Source organism: Halichoerus grypus, chromosome 8 (genome assembly GCF_964656455.1).
Source record: "Halichoerus grypus chromosome 8, mHalGry1.hap1.1, whole genome shotgun sequence".
NCBI classification, from domain to species: Eukaryota; Metazoa; Chordata; class Mammalia; order Carnivora; family Phocidae; genus Halichoerus; species Halichoerus grypus.
In genome coordinates, this window is record NC_135719.1 from 148,896,952 (window position 1) to 148,911,056 (window position 14,105).

Sequence of the window (14,105 nt, forward strand, 5' to 3'; positions counted from 1 at the left end):
TGAGTCAATTAAATTGATAGCATTGAAGAAACATATTTGTATTTTCTCTAGAGAAGACTGAGTCTGAGTCCAAGGCACCTGTAGGTCAGGGGAATGAGAAGAAAATAAATGGAGTCCAGAAATCCAGTTGCTAGTATAAGCAGTTTACCTCAGTGGCATTTGATTAGAATCTAACTTCCTTCTTGGGAATCAGGAAAGGGACGTAGGTGAGGCATTGGCTGGACTCAGGTTACCGGACCCTGACACAACGAGTTCTGAGGTCAGCTTGGAATATTGTGAATCATGGTATGTTTGAAATAGCCTGTCTGTGGGGATAGAGTTTGTGCTGCTCAGCCTGTTGGCTCCCACCCTTGTCAGTCTGGACTGCTGGGGTGATCCGGATTAGAGTATGTACTGCTCCCTTTCTAAAGCTTTCCATGAGCTGGCCACCTAACTTGTTACTTCATGCATTTTAACTTACTCATCTTTTATGAAGCACCTTGAATGTGTCAGACAGTGAAGATACACAGGTCTCAAGGACCTGTCTAATAGGGGAGACAGAAGAGGACAATCGTTATTAAGTAGGTACCAGGAACTTACTAATATGTGTCCCTTTTAATGCTCATAGAAACCTGGACACAAGGAAAGCATTCTCCATTTTTCAGCAGGGGTCCGTGAAACTGTTCCGCATCCCTCAGGGACAAGGTGGTTAAGATAGGATTCAGACCCTGTGTGGGACTTAGTCTCAGATGGTGAGCTCAGATCCTGGCCAGTGTTGGGCTTGAATGCAAGTCACTTAACCCCTGTTTTCAAACAGAGATAGAACAGTTCTTACCTCATAAGGTTGTTTTGTGTATTTTGTGACACAGAAATGTAAGATGCTTTAGCTCAGTTACTGGCACATAGTAAGAGTTAATAATAATGAGATCTTATTGATCCTAAAGTCACTCACAATAATCACTATCAATAATAATTGAGTCTTAACTTACAGAGCCCCTTTTCTTTGCCCAGCAGCAATGTGTCTTTGTTTTTCCTCTTTTTTTCTTTGAAGGTTTTTAACTTTTAAGTAATCTCTACACCCAGCATGGGGTTTGAACTCACAACCCCAAGATCAAGAGTCATAGGCTCCACTGATTGAGCCAGTCAGGCACCCTGCGGTGTGTCTTCATGCAAACCATGAATGATCAGACTTTAAGCTATGAGAGTGTTATGGGAGTATTGAGGAGGGGTGGACTGCTCACCTGGCCTGGGAGAGTTAGACTTTCCAAAGATGCTAATCCTTGGGCTATCTTGAAAGAGTAATGAGAGTCAGCTGGTGGGAAAAGATAGCGAGGGGCATTGCAGTGAGAAGGAAATGTATGAAGAAAGACGTGGGAAAGTAAAAAGGCACAGCAGTAGAATTGCCATGTGTGGGGTAGATGAGTCATGAGAATGGGACATAAGGTTAGAAAGGCTGGCCAGATTGCGTAGGGCCTTAGAATGTTATGGCTTTATCCTAAAGACAGTGGAGAAGCTCTGGGAGGATTTGTTTTCAAAGTAAATTTATTTTAGAGTAGTTTTAGATTTACAGAAGTTACAAAGAAAATTCCTGTATATCCCACTCCCTGTTTCCCCTATTATTAATATCTTACATTAGTATGGTACATTTGTTACAATTAATGAACCAATATTGATTCATTATTATTATCCAAAATCATAATTTATTCAGATTGCCTTAGTTTTTACCTAATGCCCTTTTCCTGGTCCAGGATCCCATCCAGGACACGACATTCCATTTAGTGGCCACGTCTCCTTAGGCTCTCTTGGCTGTGACAGTCTTAAAGACTTTCCTTGTGTTTGATGACTTTGGCAGTTTTGAGGAATACTAGTCAGGAATCTTAAAAAAATGTTCTTCAGTTGGGATTTGTCTATGTTCTTCTAATGGTTAGACTGAAGGTATTGGGAGGAAGACCCCAGATGTAATGTGCCTTTCCTGTCACATGTCAAGGGCACATACTAGTAACATGGCTTAGTCTCTGTCGATGTTGGCTTTCATCGCCTGGCTGATTTGTCAGGTATCTCCACTGTGAGGTTAATCACTCCCTTCCCCCCTCCCCATCCTCCTTTCTATAACATCTTCTTTTGAGGAAGATACTATGTGCATTCCACACTTAAGGAGGGGAGGGTTATGATCTCTCTCTCTGTGGAAGGATTTTAAACATCAGAAGTGATTTAATCAGAATTGTGAGTCCGAAAGATTGCTTTAGCCAGAGTGGAGAGACTGACGTTGAGGATAGGTTCATGTGTGGGGTCTTGGTTAGCCTGGAGAGTTCCAGATAAGGTGAGAAAAGATGAAGACCTCAACTTAAGACAGTGGCAGTGGGGTTGGAAAGAGAGTGATTTGAGAAAAGTTGAGGAGGTATAATTGAGGGGTTTAGTACGTTGGGGTTAGGGACCTGGCAGGAAGTGGGGGAGGAGGGGTTCAAGATGACTTGCAGGGGTACATACTATCAGCATGACTTACCAAATACTGATGTTGACTTTCATCACCTGGCGGAGATAGGGTATGTCAGGTGTCTCTCAAATTCAGGAGCACTTGGATGAAGTTTGAAGTGTTTTTTGTTTTTGTTTTTTTTAAGAATTTATTTATTTATTTAGGGGAGGGGAGAGAGCCTTTGTGCTCACAAACAGGGGGATAGGGAGAGGGAGAAGCAGGCTCCCTGCTGAGCAGAGAGCCTTATGCGGGGCTCAATGCTGGACTCAATCCCAGGACCCTGGAATCAGCCTGAGCTGAAGGCAGATGCTTAACCGACTGAGCTACCCAGGCACCCTGAAGTTTGCGTTTTTAAGGGCTTTAAAAAAAATTTTTTTTTAATAGAAATGGGATTGCATCACCCTTTTTTTTAAGATCTTATTTATTTGAGGGCGCCTGGGTGGCTCAGTCAGTTAAGTGACTGCCGTCGGCTCAGGTCATAATCCTGGAGTCCCGGGATCGAGTCCCGCATCGGGCTCACTGCACAGCAGGGAGTCTGCTTCTCCCTCTGACCCTCCCCCCTCTTGTGCTCTCTCTCTCTCTCATTCTTTCTCTCTCAAATAAATAAAATCTTAAAAAAAAAAAAAAGTGCACGAGCTGGGTTGGGGCAGGGAGCAGAGGGAGAGGGACAAGGAGACTCCGCGCTGAGTGTAGACCCCAGTGCAGGGCTCAATTTCACGACCCTGAGATCATGGCCTGAGCAGAAATCAAGAGTCAGTGCTTAACCAACTACACCACCCAGGTGCCCCAAGAATTTACCAATTTTTAAAATTTAATTAAGTTTTTTAAAGATTTTATTTACTTGTCAGAGAGAGTGCAAGTGAGCACAAGCGGGGAGTGGCAGGCAGAGGGAGACCGGGCACCCCTAGAGCAGTGCCTTTTTAACAGTTGCTCCTAGTCCTAAGCCACTACAAGAGAAAAGAGGATAACGCATATATAACGTCGCACAAAAACAATCCTTTTGCTTTAATTCTCAAGTTTGGGCAGTGTCGTTTGTAATTTTTTTTCCCTTTATTTTTAATGTATTTGGAATTATATCCACTTTTTGGATTAAAATTATTTGTATCTCCTCAAATTCTGCAGAGATTAGTCTATTAGCTTTTTCTCGAGACCAACTTTGATTTTGTTAATCTTACCCTTTAACTTTTTGGAATCAAAATTGTTGATATCTGTACATCTGATCAATTTTATATTCTGTATTTAATTCCTTTGACTGCATATACTATGATTTAGCCAATTCCTGTTGATAGACCTTTAAATTTTTCTTGTATTTTAGAACCATAAACAAGCATCTGGTAACAGTCATATCAGTCATGGTTCTCCAGAGAACCAAACCAGTAGGTGTGTGTGTGTGTGTGTGTGTGTGTGTGTGTGTGTATGTGTATGTGTGTGTAAATTTTCACCAATAGCTTATATACATACTTAATGAAGCAATATGCTGATGCTTTCTATTCTTAATTAAAAAAAAAAAAATCCTGATTAGGTCCCAGTAAATTAACTTCATAGGTCTGACCTGTAATTTGAAAAACATTGCTATTGTATATATTTTATATCTAGAAATGGATTGTTGGTTTGCAGGGTATCCATACTTCAACTTTATCATATGCTGCCAACTTTCTAAAGTAGTTATGCAAAGGTATATTCTCACTAGTGAATTCTTTCTTCTCCCCCTTCATGGAAGTTGGTAATTTCAATTTCTTTGTAATCCTTCTACTTCCATCAGGTCTGGGTTTATTTTTTAAGGTTTATAACACTTGGCAATCGACTTTAAACAAAGAGAGCAGCTTTAGAGTTAGCACCCTCAGAAGACATCAGTATCAATCCAGAAATTAATGACATTGCTTTGTTTTCATCATATTTGTATTCTTCAATTCACACACAGCAAAATGGACTAGTTTTTGGTGTACATATTTGTGAGTGTTAAAATAAGCATAGTTCCATACAACCACCACCACAGTTGGGATACAGAACAGTTTCATCTCTTCAAAAAATTACCTTGTATGGTTCTTAGCCTTCCTCCTACTTCTGACCCCTGAAACATTGATCTTTTTCCTATCATTATAGTTTCACCTTTCCCAGAATGTCATATAAATGGAATCATATAATATGTAACCTTTGGAGACTTACTTCTTTCGCCGAGTATGATGCATTGGAGATATGGCCCATGTATCAGTAGTTTATTTTTATTGCTGTGTAGTATTCCAGCGTATGGATGCTCTACAGTTTGTCCATTTACTCTTTGAAGGACATTTGGGGTTTTTTTCCTCCCAGTTTTCAGTGATTGTGAATAAAGCTGCTATAAATATTTTGTGCAGGTTTTATTGTGAACATGTCAGTTCTATAGGGTATATATATCTAAGAGTGTAATTATTGGGTCAGTCATTTGTTAAATGTTGAATCTTTAAAAAAAACTATAGAACTTTTCCTGAGTGACTTTTACCATTTTATTTTGCATTTATATTAGCACTTTATGAAAGTTTCAGATACTCCTCATTCTTGCCAGTGCTTGGTATTGTCCATTTCTTTTTTCTTTATCTTTCAGAAAGAGAGACAGAAAGAGAGAGCATGCTGTAGCTGGGGGTTGGGGGGGAGGACAGAGGGAGAGAGAGAATCTTAAGTGGGCTCCACACCAACATGGGGATGGATCTCACAATCCTGAGATCATGACCTGAGCCGAAATCAAGAGTCAGACACTTAACTGACTGAGCCACCCAGGTGCCCCTATTTCTTTTATTTTAGACATTCTAATAGTATGTGTTGAATTCTCACTATGGCTTTAATTTGCATTTCCCTAATGGCTAATGATCTTGGGCATTTTTTCATGTGCTTACATGCCATTTGTATATTTTCCTCTGGTGAAGTAGTTCAGATCTTTTGCCCATTTTTTAAAAATTGGGTCATTTTCTTACTGCATTTTTGAAGTTCTTTATATACATTCTGGTAACAAGTCCTTTGTCAGATATGTGATTTGCAAATGTTTTCTCCCAGTCTGCAAGGGATTCTTAACGATTCCTTTTGCAGAGCGTAAGTTTCAAGGTTTTGATTAAGCCCAGTTTACCATTTTAAACTTTTTAATTTTTTTATTTTTATTTTTTTAAAGATTTTTTTTTGACAGAGAGAGATAGCAAGAGAGGGAATACAAGCAGGGGGAGTGGGAGAGGGAGAAGCAGCCTTCCCGCTGAGCAGGAGCCCGATGCGGGGCTCGATCCCAGGACCCTGGGATCACGACCTGAGCCGAAGACAGAGGCTTAACGACTGAGCCACCCAGGCACCCGTAAATTTTTTTTAAAAAAGATTTTATTTTTTTTGAAAGAGAGAAATCACAAGCGGGTGGGAAGGGCAGTGGGCAGGGGCAGAGGGAGAGGGACAAGCCAACTCCCTTCGATGTGGGCCTCAATCCCAGGACTCCAGGATCGTGACCTGAGTGGAAGGCAGACGATTACCTGACTGAGCCACCCAGGTGCCCCATTTTTAAACTTTTATAGATTACACTTCAGGTGTCATATCTAAGAACTCTTCCTAAGCCAAGTTCACGAAGATTTTCTCATTTTTATTTATTTATTTATTATTTAATTAATTTTATTTATTTATTTGACAGAGAGAGGGATCACAAGTAGGCTGAACAGCAGGCAGGAGAGGGAGAAGCAGGCTCTCTGCTGAGCACGGAGCCTGACTCAGGACCCTGAGATCATGACCTGAGCTGAAGGCAGATGCTCAACGAACTGAGCCACCCAGGCGCCCAGATTTTCTCATTTTTAAAAAAAATTTTACTGTTAGGTTTTACTTTTATCTATGAGATTCATTTTGAATAAAATTTTTATAAGGTGTTGAGGTATAGTTCGAGGTTCACCTTTTCTTTTCTCTTCTTTTCTTTTTGCATATGGAGATCCAATTGTGAAAATCCCCTTTATTAAAAGGGTATGGAATTGAATGCTTTCTCCATTGAATTGGTTTTGCACCCGATCACAAATCATTTGACCATATTTATATGAGTGTTTCTGAACTGCCTCTTGTTCCACTGATGTGTGTATGTTCTTTTGCCAATACCACACTGTCTTTTTAATGTTTTTTTTTTTTTTTTTTAAAGATTTTATTTATTTATTTGACAGAGCGAGATACAGTGGGAGAGAGAGCACAAGCAGGGGGAGCAGGAGAGGGAGGAGAAGCAGACTCCCCGCTGAACAGGGAGCCCGATGCGGGGCTCGATCCCAGGACCCTGGGATCATGACCTGAGCCGAAGGCAGACGCTTAACGACTGAGCCACCCAGGCGCCCCAATACCACACTGTCTTGATTACTGTTCCTTTATACAGTAAGACTTGACTTAGAGTTGTGTGCAACTTCCAACTTTGACCTGACAATTCTGGCCTCCCCCTTTACTCGATCTATCTATCCTTTTGTTTTATATCAATGTGGACTCACAGATTGTTATTTTATTGCTGTCATTTAAGTTTTTGCTTATGTTGTAGATTTGGCCAGGGGGAGACATATCCCATCATTCTTTGAACACTTCTTACCTTCTGGCATAACAAGATGTTCTAGGGTCCTCTTGTCCATTTCCTGTCCTAGTCCTGGAATCAACCATTTCTCCAAGGAGATCTAGTTTCTTTTATAAGAGAATGGTATTTAGCATCAAGATCTGGGAGCTAGATGTGCACATTATTGCTGGGTTGCAGCAAGACCCTCTCAGTGGACATTGAAAACTATGAGTTTGTACTGTTAACATCCAGTCCTGTCCAGCACTACAGAATTCTTTCTAACCCCCCCTTTATTTGTAACTCTTTCACTCAGCATAATTACTTTGAGATTCATTCGTATGTTTAAATAGTTCATTTTTTTTTTTAAGAGAAAAGTTGCCAAGAAAAATTATTCCATTGAGTGGTATGTCACAATTTTAGGAAATTGCCAGACTTTCCCCCCCAAAGCGATGGTACCATTTTACATTCCAACCAGCAGTGCACTAGAGTTCTAGTTCCTCCACATTATTGCCAAACTTTGATATTGTCTGTCTTCTTAATTTTATACTCTTAATAGGTTTGTTTTGAAATCTTGGATGTTTTTAATTTGCCTTTCTAGATTGACTAATTTGCATAGTTTTCTATTCCATGTACTTATTTGCTGTTCTTACGCCTTCTTTGGAGGCATGTTTATTCAAATTTTTTGCCCAATGTTTTTTTTTTTAACAGTATCATTATTTCTTAATGTTGTTTTGAGGGTTCTTTATAGATTCTGGCTTTATCAGATATGTGATTTGTAATTTCTCAGTCTTTGGCTTGGCTTTTTGTTTCCTTAAAAGGGTCGTTTGAAGAACGGAAGTTCTTACTTTGGATGAAGTCCAGTTTGTGGATTTTTTTCTTTTATGGATTGTGCTTTTGGTGTTTTATGTAAGATCTTTTTCCACCTAAGTTCAAAAAGGTCTTTTTAAAATTTTATGCATTTATTTTTTTTTTTTTTTAAAGATTTTATTTATTTGACAGAGTGAACAAGCAGGGAGAGGGAGAAGCAGGCTCCCCAAAGATCAGGGAGTCCGATGCGGGGCTCGTTCCCAGGAGCCTGAGATCATGATCCAAGCCAAAGCCAGATGCTTAACCGACTGAGCCACCCAGGTGCCCCAAAAAGGTCTTTTTTTAAAATTTATTTATTTATATTAGAGAGCACATGTGCATGAGCAGGGGGAGTGGCAGAGGAGAGAGAGAATCTCAGGCAGGTCCCCTGCTGAGCGAGGAGCCCCACACAGGGCTTGATCTCACTACCCTAAGATCATGACCTGAGTGGAAATCAGGAGTCGGATGCTTAACCAATGAGCTCCTCAGGTGCCCCAAAAAAGGTTTTTTCAATGTTTTCCTCTAGCAGTTTTTTAACTTCTGGTTTTACATTTAGTTCTATCATCAGTTTTGAGTTAATTTTTATATATTTGTATATGTGAAATATGGACCCATGTTAACTTTTTAAAATATGAGTATCCATTTGTTCCAGCATCATTTGTTAAAAAGATTCTTTTTCTCCGTTGAATTTTGCCTTTGCGCCTTTGTGGGTAATCGTTTGACGCTGCATGTGTGGTCCTCTTTTTGGGCCCCGTTATATTAATTTATTTCCCTGTATGCCAGTACAGCACTGTCTTGATTACTGCATCTTTATAACTAGTTTTGATTCAGGTAGATCTTCCAGTTTTGTTCCTTTTCAAAGTTATTTTGGCTGTTTAGGTACTTTGTGCTCCTGTATGACTTTCAGAATGTTTTTCAGATCCCTAAAGGGAATAGGGATATGAAAGGGATATTCTTTAGTTTTAATTTTTATTAACTTTTATTAACTTTATTAACTCCTGAAAGAGGTATTCTTTAATTTTGATTTTTATTAACTATTTTGGTTTTTACTTTTCCTTTTTTTACTACTGATCTTGTTTCCTGCAACTTTGTTAAACTCATTTGTTCTAGTAACTTTTTGTAGATTTTCTACACAGATGATCATGTTGTCTGTGAATAAGACATTTTTAATTCTGCCTTTTCAATGTGTATTCCCTTTATTTCTGTTTTGACTTTTGATTTTTTTTTTTAAAGATTTATTTATTTATTTATTTGACAGAGAGACAGCGAGAGAGGGAACACAAGCAGGGGGAGTGGGAGAGGGAGAAGCAGGCTTCCCACTGAGCAGGGAGCCCGATGCGGGGCTCCATCCCAGGACCCTGGGATCATGACCTGAGCCGGAAGACAGATGCTTAATGACTGAGCCACCCAGGCGCCCCATTGACTTTTGAGTTTTAATTTGAAATACAGCAAGGTTGTATATCGTGTGGGGTCCTCCCCACATACATCTTTGTTGATTTTATTTTATTTTTAGATTATGTGTAGCAGTAACATTTTTCTGAAAGTCAGAATTATTTCCTATTCCTGTCTCTCCATCGTTTACACCCCATTCCCACCTTGCCAGATTCATCGTGTTCACACTTTGGGTCTTTCCCTTCCACCATCCCATTATTTTTCCTTAAAGTAACTGCCCCCTAGATTTTGCCAAAAATCTCTTTCTTTGTAAAACCTAGAACACATTGATAGATATGGCAGTTTCATAGAAGCAGGAATTCTTAAACCAGGCTTTATGAGCCTTTGGCTCAGATCATGATCCCAGGGTCCTGGGATCGAGCCCCGCGTCAGGCTCCCTGCTCAGCCGAGAGTCTGCTTCTCCCTCTGCCTCTGCCTCTCCCCTTCTACCTGCTCAGGAGCACGTGCGGGCATGCTCTCTCTCACACGCGCGCTCTTGGTCGCTCTCTTTCAAATAAATAAAATCTTAAAAAAAGGAAAAAGAAAAAACAAAGGTAAGAAAGAATACCTTTGGAAGTTTGGAATGAGTGAGTTTGGGCCTAACCAGTGTAAAAGGCGTGTTAGTGAGCCTCTTATGTCTTGAATCCTTTGTACCTTTTGAAGATAACATTTAAATGTCTCTGATGTAGTATATGACTGTTGTTTGTGGTTAATCCAGTTACACATGTCAGCTCAACACATGCCACTTGTAAACCTTGGCCTACTATTTTGTATCATAGATTTTTAAGAATTTGAATGCATTTAAGAAGTTTGCTTTCAGGGGCTCCTGGGTGGCTCAGTCAGTTAAACGCCTGCCTTCAGCTGAGGTCATGATCCCGGGGTCCTGGGATCGAACCTCAGAACCTCACGTCGGGCTGTCTGCCCAGCAGGGAGCCTGCTTCTCCAACTCCGCCTGCTGCTCCCTCCGCTTGTGCGCGCTCTCTCTCATAAATAAAATCTTTAAAAATAAAAGTTTGCTTTAAGATTATTTTTAATGGTTATTCTTTTTTTTTTGTAATTTTTTTTTTTAAGGATTTTATTTATTTATTTGACAGAGAGAGACATAGCGAGAGAGGGGAACACAAGCAGAGGGAGTGGGAGAGGGAGAAGCAGGCTTCCTGCTGAGCAGGGAGCCCGATGTGGGGCTCGATCCCAGGACCCTGGGATCATGACCTGAGCCGAAGGCAGACGCTTAACGACTGAGCCACCCAGGCGCCCCAGTGGTTATTCTTTAATAAAGTTGTTAAAAGAATCTTTGGATTCCTGTTGTCAAGTCCCTAAAAAGTTATTCTGGCAGAGAAGGGTAAAGGTATTCAAAGCACACATGAAGTATACATATTTTAAAAGAATCTTTGAAGCTTCCCTTTTGGATGTCCCATGTCTGAAAGCAGAGCATCCTAGTAAATAGTGCTTAAACGTACTGTAGCCATTCTGCCTGAGTTCAGTCCTGACTCCTCCTTGTTCTAGTAAATGACCTGTTTCGTTTCCTCACCTAGCAAATGAGAATAATAAACCTGTCTGTTAATAGTAAAGGGCTTGGAAGTAGATACATTTTGGCAGACTCCAAGGCCACCCTCACCCTATGATGGTAATTGTGCAGGTTCCACTGGGGCAGATTTTAGTAAAAGGTGGGTAATGTCACCATATTGTGAGGAATAAAAGACCAGAATGGTGCTGTTACTCATTGCTTATTATGTCTGTTAAATTATAATAAGAATGTTCTTTTTTATTTCTCCCAAGCCAAACTAGCAAGACGCAGTCAAGAACGAGACAATCTTGGCATGCTGGTCTGGTCACCTAATCAGAATCTATCAGAAGCAAAACGTAAGTTTTAAAGGACTTTTATTTCCCCCCTTTCTTATTTAATGCAAAGTTTTAAAGTCACTTTTGTAGCTAAAAGTCCCTATACACGTTACATTTTTTTTCAAATTAAATGTGCATTTCTTTACTGTGGCCTGTCATAAGGACTTAAAGATTCTTAACCAGTGGTTTCATAATCTACTTTTTTCAAAATGCTGGAGTTACTAGGAGGAAAAGCTTAGAGTGGAAGAAAATTATAATGCAATGTAAAGTTCCATCAGCTGGGAATTGATAGATTTATAAATTTCTAATTGAAGGGTTACAAAGGGCAAATGTATGTTATTGGAAACAGGCTTTATTTATACTGTAAGACTTCAGCCTAGCTAGAAGGAGAACTGTTGAATTGGTTCTATTTTATGAGTTTAAAGTTGTATTAGGATGAATACTCTGAGCTACTTTGAATCTTATTTTGAGGGGATAGGGGTCCTTTAGCTATTAGTAATATTACTTGTATATTCAGAGTTCGCTCTTTCAGCTTTTATATTCGCTCTGCTCAGATGATACCAGCAAAATTAATTCTAGTCTTTGGCATTTTCAGAGTTTTTATTTTCTTCATAACTTAAGAAAAACTAAATCTCCTTTTGGAGAATTTTTCAATGGGGGTTCATGGATGGAATTTATGGGGATTTGTGAACTTAGAAATCACATGCAAAGTTTTTTTGGTGTATGTGTTTGTTTTTCTGGATTTTCAAAGGGGTCTTTGACAAAAATGGGTTAAGAATCAATGCTCTAAAAAAGGGTAGGTCTTGGAAAGCCACCAGTGGTAAATGTTATTAGGAAACTGTTTGATTGTGAGTAAAGGCTCAGATTTTTAGGCTTTGATCAGGATTTCCCAATGTGTGTTTTCATATGAGAGGATACACATTAAATATTCTCCTCTTGTATATTCAGTATCCATGTTAGCACATTTAAGGTGCAAAGAGCTCATATGGTAAAGAAACAGGTTTAATTTTGATCAGGAAAGATTCTTTTTTTGTACCGTCCCCTCCATGGAACACGGGAAATTCATCTACTCTTAATGCTGAATTTAGCAGTAATAAAATAATCTCAGTCTAATCTGATTTTAAGAGTATCTTAATTTTGCCTCTATCAGGCTGCTGCTTAATGAGTTTATAATGAAGAACAGAATGGCAAAAGGAAGTGTATTGGCATTTCTGATGTCTTCACTATGCTGGGAGAGACCTTTTAAGTATTTCTAGCGTGTTTATTTCCCCTTTGAGTACTCGCATTAACTTACAAAAGCAATCTATTCCTTTTTTGAACATACTCTTTTTAACAGAAAGCTGAAAATCTGCCTCCCTGTAATTTTTAAAGCTTTACTTTCCTGAACTCTGCTAAATAGGTTTGCTTTCTGACAAGTCTTTCAGATGTTCAGGCTTCCCTCAGTCCAAGTTAAACCTGCCTGGTTGTTTCAGGTGTTTTTCAGATGGTTTGGTTTTTGGATCTCTCTCTTGCACTACTGGTATGTTCCAGTTGGGTCAGACTGCCCATATGAAATGATGGTGCCCAGAACCGAATATCCAGAATCATGAGCATTCGTTGAATCTTTATGCCAAGCCCTGCACTAAAATGCATTCACTCTTCACAGTCAGCCAAGAGGAAGTTTTTGTCCCCATTTTACAGATGGCATTCCACAGTTCAAAGGTTTGTGAAACTGACACAGATAATAAGTGGTGAAGCCAGTAGCACTGTCCAGGTTTGCTGATTTCACCCTGATTCATGCTCTGAGTGCCTCTCTTTGGGAGAACTCATTAGCTCTCGGTGTTCTGTATTTCTGCCATGATCTTCTGTTCCTACAGCTCACAGTCGATCAGTGCCCTTCGTGATTGTATTACCTGTTGACATCTGTGGAGTCAGAATTTAATTTTGATATTCTCTTATTTTTCCTAGACCTAGAAGAAAAGAGGAGAATATGAGAAGTTAGTTGATTTTTAAACAATGGCATTGCCTAAAATAAACTTGCAGTTTTAATGTTAGCCTTTAAAACTTGAGACTTTTAAAACCAATATGGAAGTAACATTGCTATATTGTTGAGAGTTCAGAAGATACAGGAACTTACAAAGAAGGAACAGCTCACACATTATTCCATTACCCAGAGATAACTGTTGTAAACATTTTGGGATTTTTCCCTGTCCTCTTTTTTTCCTCTTGTGTGCATATTTATATAAGTAAGATGATGTAGGTGTGTGTATGTGTGTGTATTGTTTTCCTGATACTGACCTAAGCATTTTCCACATTGTTAAATAACCATGTACATCATATGGGTGGATCCATGTGTTTATTAACCTTCTTCTGTTGAAAATTTATGTTGTTTCTGCTTGTTGGCTGTTGTAAAAGAAGCTATAGTGAAAAACTGAATCCTAGAGCTTTGTCCTCTTTTGTTTTTTGTTTTTGTTGTGTTTTTAGTCTTTTCTTAAGTAGAGCTCTAGGAATGGAGTGTGGATTATTGGGAACTTGCTCAACTGCTCAGGGGTAAGGACGTAAACATAATGCAGTGTCCTGACATGAGTTAGGTTCCGCTTAGTACTAGGCTTCTGTTTATGGAGCTTTGTAAATCATACAGTTCGTGACTAGTAGTCTAATCACAGTTAGGCATTACAGTGTGATTATAGTATGAATGCGGACAGGGGTACACAGTTTTTTCCATTTGCACACCTACCATTTCCCCCTCAACTCCCTTCCCCACGGTATATGGGCAAAAAAGAAACCTTTTCTTCTTGCCGTTCTTTATTTTCAAAGAATGTGTAAGTCTTGGTTGTCACCATACATCCATCACCATACAACACTATGACAGTACCACTGACTATATTCCCTACGCTGTACCTTTCATTCCCCATTACTTACTCATTCCATAACTGGATATTTGAAGTCTTTCAGCTCTTCTTTCTTTTTTAAACTTAATTATTTTTTTAAGTTTTTATTTTAATCACGTGGTATTCATCATAAGTGCACTCCTTAATC

At 39.3% G+C, this 14,105-nt stretch overlaps 1 protein-coding gene across 1 annotated transcript in view; it reads left to right on the forward strand.

The window, feature by feature from the left end:
* RCOR1 (REST corepressor 1) overlaps positions 1-14,105 on the forward strand; it is a 115,031-nt gene that overhangs the window by 60,495 nt on the left and 40,431 nt on the right. Inside the window, exon 3 of the mRNA XM_078054246.1 lies at positions 11,025-11,108. Within this exon, the coding sequence (XP_077910372.1) occupies positions 11,025-11,108 (84 nt within the window). The remainder of the gene's footprint in view (positions 1-11,024; positions 11,109-14,105) is intronic.